Source organism: Phoenix dactylifera, chromosome 5 (genome assembly GCF_051530095.1).
Source record: "Phoenix dactylifera cultivar Ajwa chromosome 5, Ajwa_hap1_PhDact_Kaust_v1.1, whole genome shotgun sequence".
Lineage (NCBI taxonomy): Eukaryota > Viridiplantae > Streptophyta > Magnoliopsida > Arecales > Arecaceae > Phoenix > Phoenix dactylifera.
Genome location: NC_143194.1, coordinates 2991999 through 3005853, shown reverse-complemented (window position 1 = coordinate 3005853; position 13855 = coordinate 2991999). Strand labels below are relative to the sequence as shown.

Here is a 13855-nt window from a genome sequence, read left to right as displayed (position 1 = left end):
GATGAAATGATGAGCAACACACTCTTTGGCTATATATACAAGTAAACACATTCAAAATTTAATGTCGGAGAGCAAAGTCTGCAAAATCCTTTATGAAAATGTGAATTGTTATAAAATAAAAGCCACAAGCAGCCAGGTGCAAAGTCACAATTTGGTGATGGTAGAGCGAACCATTATAAGGAAAATTTGCCCAATTAAGCTGTCTGTAGTTTTATAAAAAGTACAAATTTACAGGATGATCAAATCAAGCACTTCGTAGTAGCATGAGCAGCCATGTTCATTTTGCGATAAAACATTATAGTCATTGTGCTATATTACAGGCTAGCAGCTGTTTGTAAGGACTACATTAAACAAGACCTATATGATGGGATCATTGTGATCTAAACAGCATGCTCACCAGCATTTTCTCAGTATGCTTTAAACATTATTCTCTCCAGTATTTATTCTTCTCTATGTGAAGGAAGAAAAGCTTCGAGAGTATCCTTTAAACAGCACTCTCTCCTGTATTTGTTCTCCTCTATGTAAAGGTAATGCCATTTGTAATGCAATTTTTGAGCCAGTACAAGAATGTGTGCTTGCTCTTCCACCTCCAATTGATGGCCTAAATTTGTGCAGCTAGGATCTCATTCCATGTATCAGGTATTCCTGGTAGGCACCAGTGCAAGCAATCGTGCACACCTTCTGTAGCTTTAAAACCATACCTCGATATATGTCCCTCATCTCTCAAATGTGATAATGCAGTGATATCCAAAAGCTTAACCCTCGTGCCACTCACTGCAGCAGCAGCAACAAAATCAGCTGAAGCATCCTGTAAGACCTCATATCCATGAGCCAGAGGCCTGGTATTATCACAACTACCACCACTATTCCATTCTCCATTGAAGAAATGCCTAGGTGATATCGACCTGAGAAATGCTTTGAGCTGTGGATGTTGAGGGAGCTGGGAATCTAACCATTTGACAACAGTATGAATTGTAAGATTTTTGGCTCTACCCATCTCTCTAAGCCTCCTATTGGTGTTTGGCACTCCACCAACATAGAATTCCCACCTGTTTGCTATAAGCTTCCCTCTATTCCAATGATGCCCAGTGTTAAGAACTAGAACATCAAACCTGTGGAGATTCTGCTTCAAAAATGATGCAGGGCGATCAAGGTGCATAGCATAACCAGTAGCAGGATCTGATACATTAAGAGGCTCCAATTCGCAGAGGGTAGAAGACCAATAGTACAGAATGGTAGTCCTGGTTTTGGGGAATCGATAAGCCCAACCACTGGGTCGCTCATCATCTTTGCTGAAACCGAACTCTATTCCAACATCTTCCACTTCTGGGCTCTCTTCACCACCAGTGACCATACACATTAATGATTGGAACTGCTGTCTTCCTAGAGAATCGCCTACAAATGCGATAGTCTTGTCCTGCATCCTGGAACACATTTAAACCATTACAACCCTATAACATAAATTCCTGCATATGTATGTGCGCATGCTAGTATTTAACCTGTGAATAATGCATCCAGCTAGAGGTACTTGTTAATGAAATAAACATGCCTTTTTAAGAATTCAGTCCCTTCAAACTCTGGCGTCTCACAGCCTTCAGGCAGCCATCTATATTTCTCATAGGAGAAATCTGGACGTGTAGTCAACCTACAAGCCCACATCGTAGAGAGCCACTGTTTACATCCAAACCCTGAATATAATGGATGCCTATCATCCTCGATCCATTTTCCCTTTCCATAATTGCATTCTGCAACATGATCATATCAGAATCTCATGCATAATCCAAAATCCTGAAGAACCATGTTCGATGAAAATCTCCAGATTTTTACTTCACAAAAACATGCTCAGAATGACAACCTTAGGAGTCAGACTATGTCAATTAAAGCACATCAAATTCAAATACTCTCGAACGGGTTGTAACTATAGATATATCAAATGGTGAGGAAAAGCAATCTAGAAGACCAATACAGATTGATATCAATAATAGACAGAGGTATTCCGATGTAGTTTTTTGTTTTTTCGGTAAGAAAGGCAGAGGCCATCAACATTTTATTAAGGGTATGAACTATGAAGTATGGTGCAAATATAGGAAACATAAAGTTGTGTAAATCAATCTTTAACTTTTACAGATTTTTAAGGTATAAAGATGTAGATATCAAAGAATCAATATGGAAATTCATGAACTATGCTAGATTGACAATCATAAGAGACATACTTGTGCATATGTGCAAAACAAACAATCACATCCTGAATCAACTCATCATATATATAATTCTTATTGTAATTCCAAAGAATAAAAAGAGACCCTACAGAAATGTGAAATATGAGGTATCAGAAGGAAAAGTCACCTTTCTTCTCCAGAGGGGCTGTTTTTAAATTCTTATCTGCTATTGTCGTGTTGACCAGGCTCGTTGTTGCAGAATCTTTTGGTGGAACATTGAGAACCCGCTCAGCATTTTCAATCATTGAATACCTAGATGGGGCTGCAACCAGAGAATCTTCATCCAGTGGAGAAAAACCATAACCAACTTAAATATATGTATGTAGATATCAAATGATCACCTATGAGAATCTTGGATTAACTCATCATATGCTTTTTTTTCATATATACAATCGTGTACTAGAGTAAGTGCAATGCATTCGAGAGGAAGCATGAAAAGCTATGATCCTCATCTAATATGATGTATTTTCAATATTTATGTAACTTCAAAAACACACCACTTGTGTCTGGACTCTAGACCATTCTTTTATTTGAGGGTTAATATACATCCTCCCTAGTTCAATTGTAAAGTCTTTGCAGGTTGGTACCATAGACCTGAGTTTGAGTCCTGCCCTCACCCAAATTATGGCCAGGATTTCTCCTATCCTAGTTCTCAAAAACATGTACATCCCCTCTCCCGCCACTGCTCTCTCTCATTATTATGTGCATGTGTGTCATTACATCTCTAAGAAAGAAGAAAGAGCCCACATTCAAAGCCTTGTCCATGCCTAAACATTACAAGGGGTGTATGCGGGTCAATCAGTAATCAACCCAATTTAAACTGACACAGAATGATCAGGTACTGGTCTCAAATCAAGACTAAAGCCCCAATTAGGCTAGGTGTTGATCTTCCAAAATAGAATCTGACCTAATTTGATTTAAATTGACTAGATTGTGAGTAAACAAAACAAATAACTTAACCATTCTGATCTAACTAGTATAATTTAGATTCAACTGAAAATGAAAACCAATATGATCCAACCCAAGATGTTAATAAGCTATATTCTGTTTGATTCTTAGACACGAAGCCAATAAGAATTACTATCTAGTCAAGCTAGACCTAGGCCTGACTAGACTGACTTGCAAACTAGGCATCAGAGTTTGTTTATGTTTACTTGATACAAAAGAATTAACAAAAATAAATTGTCAAAGAGAGAATACATAGGAAAAAAATTCTATGCAAACCATATAAATGTTACCATAAATGTTCATCAATCGCCATAAAACCCAGCAAACCCCTCCTGCCATGTCACAGTGAACCGAACAGAGAATAGAGTTGTACCGCATAAGATTACTCATATACACATTATATACCAAATTAAGGTTTCCTTACATGGAGGAATCGTCGGCTGATATCGTTAAAACCTCTAATGGAAGTTTATTGGTGAAGAGAAGAGATCTGAATGGTATCCCTGCGACATACCAAAACGATGTCACAGGAATCCATCAAGATTCTCCTTCTTCCTCACCTGCCATATTTTCATAGACCATTAACATTAACATTTGCAATATATATTTAATTTATAGCTTATGGCCAACTTAAGATTTCAATATATCAGCGTATGGCCAGTGAGCTTGTTATGTGTACTTCTTTGCTTGTGATCTTGTTTTGTACAGGCAACTGCCACCAGAACAGAAGGGAAACCTCATCTGCCCCCCTCCCCTTCACCTGCCTTCATAACCAACCTGAGTTAATAACAAGAATTTAGACCCATTGAATGTGTGCTGGTCCCAAAATCAATTCCATAATTTCATAAAATTGAATTGAACGTGATTGGACTGGAACAGAAATAAACAAAAATAATTCAAGTCTGTAGGTATAGTTGCTATAATGTAGAACCAACGAAATTTAAGTCAGATCTAGATCAACCTAGATCCACACCCAACTTAGCTCTTCCAACCTACGTATCATAGTATTGTGAAATTCAATAGTTACTAAAAGAGTATTTTATACTTGATATGAAGAGGAAATAATTATATAAAAAAGATATTCAATTCCAGATTTAACCATCCTACTTAAATACAATAGAAAAACAAATAGTAAAGCAGTAGAAAGTCTACCTTTCTTCCCTAGAGATGCCACTATGATATCCTTTTTCACTGCTGTCACCTTTAATGAGCTTGTTGTTTTAGAACTTTTTGATGGAACGCCAAGCAATTGCTTTTCTTTTTCACTCATTGCATGCCAAAAGTTGTCTGCAACTGGAAAGTCTTCCTCTGTGGTCGCATGCTGGTCTATGTGTGTTTTGTGAGCCACTGGAGGACAAGGAAGTTGCAGGATAGAGTACATAGAGGGAAAAAAAGGAATTGTCATTTGAGACTGAAACTAATGGAGGGGCAGAACATATGGTGACAGCTTTTCTGGGAAAAAGAAAACCTGAATGAGGCAGATATATTGTGTCTGATGATGGGATGAATTTAGCTTGATGCGGTGTTTTCTCCCATCCCCAAATAAGAAACAATGTGCAGATGACTATGAGAATGAGTAAAAGTCGCTTCCCTCTCAATCCATGCAAACTCCCCACTTTCATCTCTCCGTAAATTCACCAGTACCCTAAGTCGTTCCTTTTCTAAGCTTGATAGCGCCTAGGCATCAGCACATTTGTTTAATATCTGCTGAAGCATGTAACCGATTCATATAATAACAAAAGATTCAATTTAAACTATGATAACGTATCTGACTAATAAAAACACTCATTGTAAATGAAATAAGTCTGACCATCAAAATCATGAAACAAATACAAAAACTATTTAAACTTCTTTTGAGAAGACAAAAGCTATATCAGCATAACTGAGCCGTGGAATATAAAACAACTCAAATCAGAGTATGCCAGCTTATTTGAGCAGTAGCAATAGATATGGTAAATAAAATAAATGCACATCAAAATAGTCAAATAAAAATTAAAGCAAAGAATTACCAATATACAAGCTTCCTCTATGAAGTGATTCTTGATAGAGCTATTTCCCTTATAGAGTATAATTTAGACCTCAAAAAATTTTACAAGCTTTCTTCCTCCTTGATCCAGACTCTTTTATGGTATTGAAAAACTTTGGAGAACTGTTTCCTTGCTAAGTCCACTTAAACCACGTACATTAGATCACCAATATGTCAATTGGCTTTGTAGATTTTGTTGCATGCCCCTCTACTTGCTAATATTAACCTAGCTAGCAATTTAGGGCTAAATGACATATAATTGATGCCAAGTTAGGAGATAATGTAAAAAATGTTCTCTAGATTAAATGGATCATTCTTTGATCCATGATGATGTCTTGATAGAAGGAATAAGGCATGGTGGTTGAAGGTATTAAATACATATAAATCCTGAACTATAACTAAATGCAGGTTAATTTTCAGTTTATATTTGCACCAGTTGGTTGATCCAGATGTAACCTACGTGAAATTAGACATTCGAAGGAGACTTCATAAGTAATCTAACCAATAACAACTCGTAAATAAATGGGTTTAACCATCACCTGGTCAATGTTCCATTATACAAAATTTACCCTAAAAAAGCCCTATCAATCGTTAAGGTGCATTCAGCCTTTGGCATTGTCACGTTGACTCCTTGAAGCATGTTAGCCTTGCTATTCAATGCCAGGAGGCAATCTTATAGATGAAATTTGACTCGTCAAATGGTAACATAAAGAGGAGGGTTGAAAGTTAATTATACTGAGAAGTTGTTCAGTGGAAGCTACCATAACCTGTTTTGGGCTAGTGAATCCTCATCTAATACTAAACAAGAGTTCAACACAGGACTGCAAAAGATACTTCACAAACTTCCAAGTTATTTCCCTCTCCAATTGAATCCCTAGTAGACATGTGGTTTCTCCACTTTCTTACTGCTGCATTGCGCATTTTGAACACAAATTATAAAAGAAGTAGTTTAAAAGACATTGAATCACTACGGGACGATTTATCTACTTGAGTGTAATAGCTTTTTTTTTTAAAGTTTATCCTCAAGCTCTATGATACGGAGCAGTCGCCCATAAACGTAATCAAAAAAAGCAATAAACTAAGACATTGGATGCATTCATTCGTCGGATCATAAACATAAACAGACAATCTAAGCCCATGTAAAGTAATGAATTTGCCAAGAAACTCATGCAGGAGAAGGTGTGTGGGATCTTTAAGATGGATCAGCCTGTAGTTGGTTGGAACTGAATGAATGGTTTGCTAGAATTTATGTTAAGATCTAAGTTTGAACTAATTTTCTACTTGTTCTCAGCCTAAACTCTTTGTTTACTCAGTGCAAAATGGACGAACATAGGTTTGCTAGAATTTCTGTTAAGATCTAAATTCAAACTAATTTTCTACTTGTTCTCAGCCTAAACTCTTTGTTTACTTGATGCAAAATGGAGAACCAACATGAGGAATTGACCAATGCCATTGCTAAGAAATGTGATGGAAATAAATAGAAATGTCAAAGATAAGACTTTTCAATGCCCATTCAAGTGTAATAGTCATAGAAAACACCAAATTTTTAAGGGATATAATTTCTGCTTTTTATAAAAACTCTAACATAATAAAATTAGTAAAAAAGCTGTATGCCCCAAGGTAATCAAACTCAACTATTCAAGGATGCAACAGCAACGAATCATGATTAAGCTCTTCTTAAAACTTAATTCTAAAGCACTAAAAAAAACTCCATACCTAATAAAAAAAGAATATCCTACAAATTAATCAACAAGTAAAGAATTAATCTGTGCAGTCCATCCCCTACCATTAGTTATATATTTTTCCCTGAATAATTTATTAGAAAAGAGAAACTTGCATATTAAATAAGATATTTCTACACATCCCATCCCATACTCCAGCCTCATCCTCGTTTCAAGAAACTAGAAGAAATAATTCATCAAAAAATAAGTGCATTCAACCACATAGCCCAAATAATCAAAAACTTCCTGTTTCATCACAAAAATAAATAGGTGAAACAAACAAATCCAAACGGACAAGTAGCACTGATTGGAAACTACACCAATATTATGGATTATTGGATAACTTCAAGATTCTTTACCTTATAGCTTTAATTCTAATCCCAATCGCCGAGAGGGAACTCGAAGGAAGCTCTGGGAAATAGCGGGAGAAAGTTGGGGGGCGAGAGACAGAGGGGTAAGAGCCTATATCCCGCCGACCGGCATTTTCTCAGGCCGCAAGGGTATTTGTGTTGGAGAATGTGAAGTGAACGCCTTTTGCCGTTGAATTCTTCACGCGCACTCTGCGGCCTAGAGCTTGGCCCATGCAATACAACTGCCCCGATGTAAGGATGGTTCAATGGACGATCCTGATCAGATCAGACGGGATGCAGATTTGATGAATTGCTGCCAGCTAATGAACGAATGCAGCTACCGGGGACACGGTTGTAAAGGGAAAGGTATCAAGTTTCCTGCTTTTTTTTCGGGATACCTATATCTGTCTTTATTTCTATTTTATTTTATTTTTTACATAAATATCTTTTTAAAAATTTAAATTTGCACAAATATCTACTTAAAATTTATATTTATTTCTTTATCCTTATAAAACTTTATTTTTGCACAAATACTCCTAATATAATGGTTCTTCTAACACCATTAATAAAAACTATATTTATTTGAAAATATAAAATAAAATTTTGAAATTATTTTTTTCTGTCTTCCATCGCAATCGCCTTATAAATGTTGTTTTTTACATATCTACCCATTACCGGTATTTTAATCATTTTAATTTGAAATCGCTAATTTTTTAACGGTGCTAGATGGTAGAGGTACATATACAAAAATAAGGATAAAAAAGGGTAGAATAGCAAAACAAGTGTTTTATGAGGGTATACATGAAAATATCAATTTTTTGAGAGTATTCATACAAAATTTGATATTAGAAGAATATTCATGCAAAAAAAATTCAAAAAAATAGGAGAGAGAAAATCTTCTATTCTAAAATTCAAAGAAAAGTCAGTGAAAATAAGAGAAAATACCGTTATTACTGTAACGTAAATCAAGGTCTTTTCTGGCCTTTCCTAAATAATGCCTGTGTTAAAATCCATTTTCTCTTCTACGTATATCTAAATCCATCCATATAATTTGAAAATTTGTTGAGGTTAGGACCAATTAAGCACAATCTCAAATTAGTTCAAACCCAGTCTGATCAACAAAATATGGCTATCAAACCATTGACCCAAGAATAAACTTAACCATCTTATTTCAAAATTGTAAGTCTAGGTTTTCATCAAATTAAAATAGGTTAGATATGGTTACACTAAATCAAGCAAGACTAAAATTAGATTAGGAAGAAAGTGAACATTATATGGAATTTATATTGTATTTGCAGGGGATTGGGTTAAAAGATTAAAAATTATTCAAACTTAAGATGGAATTTGGAATTAATTTCATTTTTAATTTTTAGAAATAGGAAATAAATTTTTATTTGTACCCTATTTTGAATTTTAAAAATATAATAAAATTGAGTATAGTCAATTATTACTAGAAATATAAATATGACGATGATGATGAGGCAATGTGGCGAAAATGGTCGTGGCGAAGATAAGAAAAATTGTGGTGGTGGTGATTGTGGCGGCAAAAGAGAGCGTTGCAAATATGATGACAATGGCAATAATAGTAGGTGCACTAATGATATGGTAGTGGTGACGATGATGATACCATGTGGTAGTGTGGTATAGACCATAATAGTGAAGCTATTGTAGCACAGATGGTGAGAATGGTAGGCTATTATAGTGGTGATGGTGATAATGACAACAGTAGTGGTAGTGAATAACGGTAGCGACGACAATAATAGTAATGGAGATGGTGCCAATGATAGTGGTAAAAGATCTACATTCCCTGCTTTTGAAAATAATGAAAATAAAAATATTTCACCTTCATTTTTCTAAAAATAATAAAAATAATTTCTAAAAGGTAAATAAAAAATAATAGTACCAAATATATTTCTTTCTTTAATTTTTGTGATTTTATTCTTTTTAGGTAAAGAAAAGAAATAAAAATGATGTTAGTTAAGCCCTAAGTTTTTGTTAGGGCAGACATCAAGTTATGTTGGTTGAAGCAAACCTAGAATCAGGTTAGCATATTTTACCCCCAAATAAAGTGCAGGCATATTTAAGCTAGAGTTCCCTTTAGTCTGTGCTGACTGACACAAGCTAGTAGCAAGCTCATAGGCCTATATAAATACTTGCATTATTCAACATACTATAAATAGTACAATTTCAAGGATTAATACAAGCGATGGCCACTCGGACTAGTGAAAAGCATACAGGCCTTTATCAACACTGGCATATTTGACAAGCTATAAATAGATTGAGAGTACAATTTACAAGGATTGATCTCAATTGAATTCATGCATTCTCATAGAAGTTCATGACTTATAATTTTATGCAGGTCCAATTCACTGTCTTCATTTTTCACATTCACTTTTCAAGATTAAGCGTGAAGTTCCTGAAACCTTTATCATACGAATCAGCCATAGAAGCCATCTCCATGAATAGCAGCTCTATGCAGCAACGATTGGATAGGATGCACAAGTAGCAATACCTGCATCAGCAACACCGAATCAGCTTATCACTACCCAATAGCCTACTCAAGAGAATGAGAGACACAAGCTTATAATTTTGCCTCGAACAGAAGATTTTGAGGTTTTAGGATAAGAAAAGTATGCATATAGAAACGAACAAGCCTATAGTAGTGCTTAATATTCATTAAAATTGCATCAATTTTGGCCCAAATCTAAATTGCTACATAGTTAGAATACTCACCGCACATATTCTTCCCCAGCTCCATCTTGAAGTAGCCATCAACACCCCAATCTTCTCCCCAGGAGTTCTTGATGAGCCAATATGGAACGCCATTCTCCACCCCATAACCAACAGCTAGAACAGCATGGTTTACGTCCTAAAAGTGGGATTCAAGATACTTTGGTGAATATTAATCAAGATGGATATATATATCTTAGACTTGGACACTATCCATATATAAATCATAACAGCATGGTATATTGTCCATCATCAAGACCGGCATGATAGTTTTGTATTCTGCTATAATATGTTGTGGGATGGCTACAAACAAGCATCGAGCACTCACCTTTTATACTAGCTATAATTCAACTCTCAATATAAGGAATGAGAAAAGAAGGGAAAAGAAGAAGAAGATGTTATCAAGCTTACCATCTGTGTCCTTCCACAGGTATCACTGGTATAAACTCCTCCCTTGTAGAACCTGAAACCAGTCACCACCTCAAATGCGACGCTCACAGGACGTACAAGTCCAACTGCATGCAACAGCTCGTCCTCCGCACCCTATACATATAGTGATCGAATAAAGGAATTCGATTTTAATAACGGTTCAGTTCAGCTTTAGCCTGATCGCATACATGTATTTTGGTGTAACCATTTTCATGAGAATTAGAAGTGAAGAAGAATATGGCATAGATTACTCACCAGGGTGATATTAACCGAGCTGAAAACCTTAACACCAACATTCTCTGGTTTGAAGTGGCAGATGCCATTAACTCCAGCATAAGGGTATGATTCTTCGGTATCGAGGCCTCCATTATATTTTATGTACTCAAAAGCTTGAGATGGTAATCCCCCATTGCATCCAAAGTTATTGTAAGCATAAGCACAGTCCACCAGCTGCTGCTCTGAAAGAGAGATGCCCTTCCCAGTCGCCTGTGTGTAAGCTGCCTCCAGTGCCCCTGTGGTGCTGCCATTGGCAAGTTTGTAACACTGTTAATTAGCTCTTTGTGACTGGTTTCTTGGATCTAAATGGCTTCCATAGAAAGAAAACAACATTACTGAATGTTATATAATCATTAATTTGGGCAAGCCTTGTAATGACTCATGATCATGAGAGAGATTAGTTGCTAGAGTAGGCAAGATCTTGGCATTTAGTTTTGCACTCGTTTCATCAAGAACATTATTTTTGGGACTTTCAAAACAACAGAATCCGAATGGAGATGGAACCTTCGAGGATCTGACAGAACAATTGTCTGAAAATTTACTTCTGTAGTGAAGTTTGATGTTGAACATTTCCTCAAAGAAACTTCTAAAGTGGGCATCACCATTTTCTTCTATATTAACCTTAACCTTGAACTCTATAATTATTTATCCTTCAAGTAAATCCCCATATATCATGCAATCAAGATGATCTAATCAGCGAGCCTTATTTTAAACCTCAACATCATAAACAATAGTTGGTAGCTCTTTATCTGGTTTCAAGATGGCTTCTACAGCTAGTGTTGACTGCATGCAAAAAAAAAATATTTCAAATAAACCAAACTTATAACAAACCAGGACCTCACCCAAAATGGTTAACCGGAAAGTATTATTTAAGTTCCTTGATCCTCTATGGGCTCGTTTGGTTCGCGGAAAGTATTTTCCTTTCTAGGAATATGATTCCTGGGAAACAAATTCCTAGAAAAAGGAAGCCTAAGAAAGTACTTTTGGCATGTTTGGTTGACTATGGAAAAGTGACAAATTTCCAAAATGCTTATGTTTGGTTAGCCATCCACTTTCCTAGAAAAGTTATGTATAATTCCTATTATGCTCTTAATAAAAATTAGATCTTTAATACCTCTTTAATGCTTCTTTAATGCTGAAGGGCCTTTTTAGAAAAAAGTAAAAATAGAGTGATTTTCGCCTCATGGGAAAGTTACTTTCCCATGTTTCTCATGGAAAAGACTTTTCCATGAAATGTGGGAATCATATTCTCATGAGAATACAACTTTCCCGTCTTTCTCCTTTGAAAACTTCAACCAAATAAGAGGCATCTCATTACTTTCCCGTTGACCACACTTTCCCTCCATCTTTTCCCGCGAACCAAACGAGCCTTATAAGTACCCAAGATCCTGTATTATTTGAGTACCCAAGATTTACCCAGTAAATAACCGATGTAAGACTAAACACACGCTCGCATGAATTCTCACATACTTTTCCCATTCAAGCCCGACGTTTTCGTCCGGCTAGAGTTCAAATTAATTCAAATCTAATTATGAACACCACAATCAGCCCATTATCAGTCCCAATGAATCCATGCTGCAATATCCTCTAGTCCACATAGGTTATGGGCCAGATCCAATCTGATACTATCTGTAACAACCGAGAACCTCATCCAAAATGGCTAATCAGAAAGTATTATTTAAGTTTCTTAGTCTTGTATAAGTACTCAAGATCTAATCAACGAATAACCGATGTTAGACTAAACATAGGGCCGCACGGGATGTCACAAAACTTAAGCAGCAAACAAAGAGAGATTGTTGGAGCCTTTGTAATTTTGTTTCTTAATTCTTCAAAAACATACGTTTCTATTGCCTTTTTGCTAATTTTTTAAACTCAATTTTCTAGATAAACACACAAAAAAACATCAACTAATTTAAGATATCAGAGGTATGTGAGTCATCCCACCTGAAGGTCCAACAAGAACCGCAGCTCCCTTGATCCTTCACCGGGCTCACTATCCCCTCCTCCCTCCAGTCTTTCTACAAGAATTAATAGTCAAAATTAAAAATTAAAAAATAAATAAAACAGGATGGATCAATACACAACTAAAAATTTAAAGAAGAAGCAGGTAATGGCTCGATCACCACCGTCCAGAAATCACGGAGAGCACTGCGGTACGACGATCAGACGGCCAAAATCGAACCAGAAATAAGATCATCAGATCAATCTAAAAGCGCATACCGTTTCCGGGAGTGCCTCATCGGTCATCTTGTGATTCCCCTTCAGCGTAGCCGAGCAGTTCTGCGCCGCACCAAGCCGGCTCGCCCGGAACTCCTCCCAGCTCAAATCCGCGTACGCTGGACACAAATCAGACGGTCAGAGCTAATCTATACAGTCAACGGTCCAGATCAATCGATAAGATAAACTTACGGTTGATCCCCAGCTTATACGGTAGGCCCCTGCGATTGGTGGAGCGAATCAGCTCCAGATTCTCCATAAAAATCGCAAATCTTAGCTTGATCTCCTCCACGCTATGGTACCTCTTCCCATACCTGAAACCAAAAATAGGGACCATCGATCAGTGAAAATTCGGGCCGTCTGATGGTCATCGAACGGAGGGGGTTGGGGGATCATCATCACCTGTGGGCGAAGCGGGCGAAGCGGAGGGCGTGGCGGGTCTGGCCGAGGACGCCGAGGAGGGAGGTCTCGAGCGAGTCGACCCGGTCGGTGACGGACCGGAGGAGGTCGGTCTCGTCGAAGGCCTGGTTCGCAAGCGTCAGGATCGCCGAGGAGAGGAAGACGAGGGCGAGGAGGACGGCGAGGGGGCGCGCCATGTGGCCGGCGATCAGTGGCTCCGGAGGTGGAGGAGAGTGGAAGGGGGAGGCTCGGCCACTTGCCCTTTTATCGAGCCAACCAGTACAATGATGTCGCTGCTGACGTGTACAGAATTATATAATATGTCTAAAAAGTCCATGATTTGGACGGTTGGATCTTGATCTTATGTTAAACTGGGGGGGTTTTGAGTAATTTCAGGACCGGATATTTTGAAGACGGCGTTAGTGAGGACATCAGGACTCAGGATGGAGACTTTGCGAGATCCGTCCACTGCACGCCACTGATGCCCGAGATAAATTTTTTTGGAACATTTGACATTAGCCCTGGGATTTGAGTATAAGC

The 13855-nt window shown here is 37.2% G+C and overlaps 2 protein-coding genes across 7 annotated transcripts; both read right to left on the bottom strand.

Moving 5' to 3' along the window:
- Positions 1-185: 185 nt before the first annotated feature.
- Positions 186-7476, bottom strand: LOC103704942 (protein trichome birefringence-like 14). Of its 6 annotated transcripts, none has more exons than XM_088721367.1 (6): positions 7274-7476; positions 4636-4871; positions 4320-4514; positions 2347-2481; positions 1550-1745; positions 186-1424 (listed from the first exon to the last, which is right to left on the bottom strand). In XM_088721367.1, the coding sequence occupies exons 2-6, from the start codon at positions 4787-4789 to the stop codon at positions 602-604; spliced, it is 1503 nt and encodes a 500-aa protein (XP_088577493.1). In that variant the 5' UTR covers positions 4790-4871; positions 7274-7476; the 3' UTR covers positions 186-601. The 6 variants fall into 6 exon arrangements, with proteins under 6 accessions (XP_088577493.1, XP_088577495.1, XP_088577494.1 ...); XM_088721369.1 differs by having other exon boundaries at positions 4636-4844; positions 7274-7471; XM_088721368.1 differs by having other exon boundaries at positions 4636-4874; positions 7274-7465.
- A 1913-nt stretch (positions 7477-9389) lies between these two features.
- LOC103704943 (oryzain gamma chain-like) lies at positions 9390-13558 on the bottom strand. Its single transcript, XM_008788476.5, has 8 exons — positions 13319-13558; positions 13109-13230; positions 12920-13035; positions 12644-12717; positions 10679-10943; positions 10406-10537; positions 9998-10133; positions 9390-9776 (listed from the first exon to the last, which is right to left on the bottom strand). The coding sequence occupies exons 1-8, from the start codon at positions 13510-13512 to the stop codon at positions 9736-9738; spliced, it is 1080 nt and encodes a 359-aa protein (XP_008786698.3). The 5' UTR covers positions 13513-13558; the 3' UTR covers positions 9390-9735.
- Between the last annotated feature and the right edge of the window lie 297 nt (positions 13559-13855).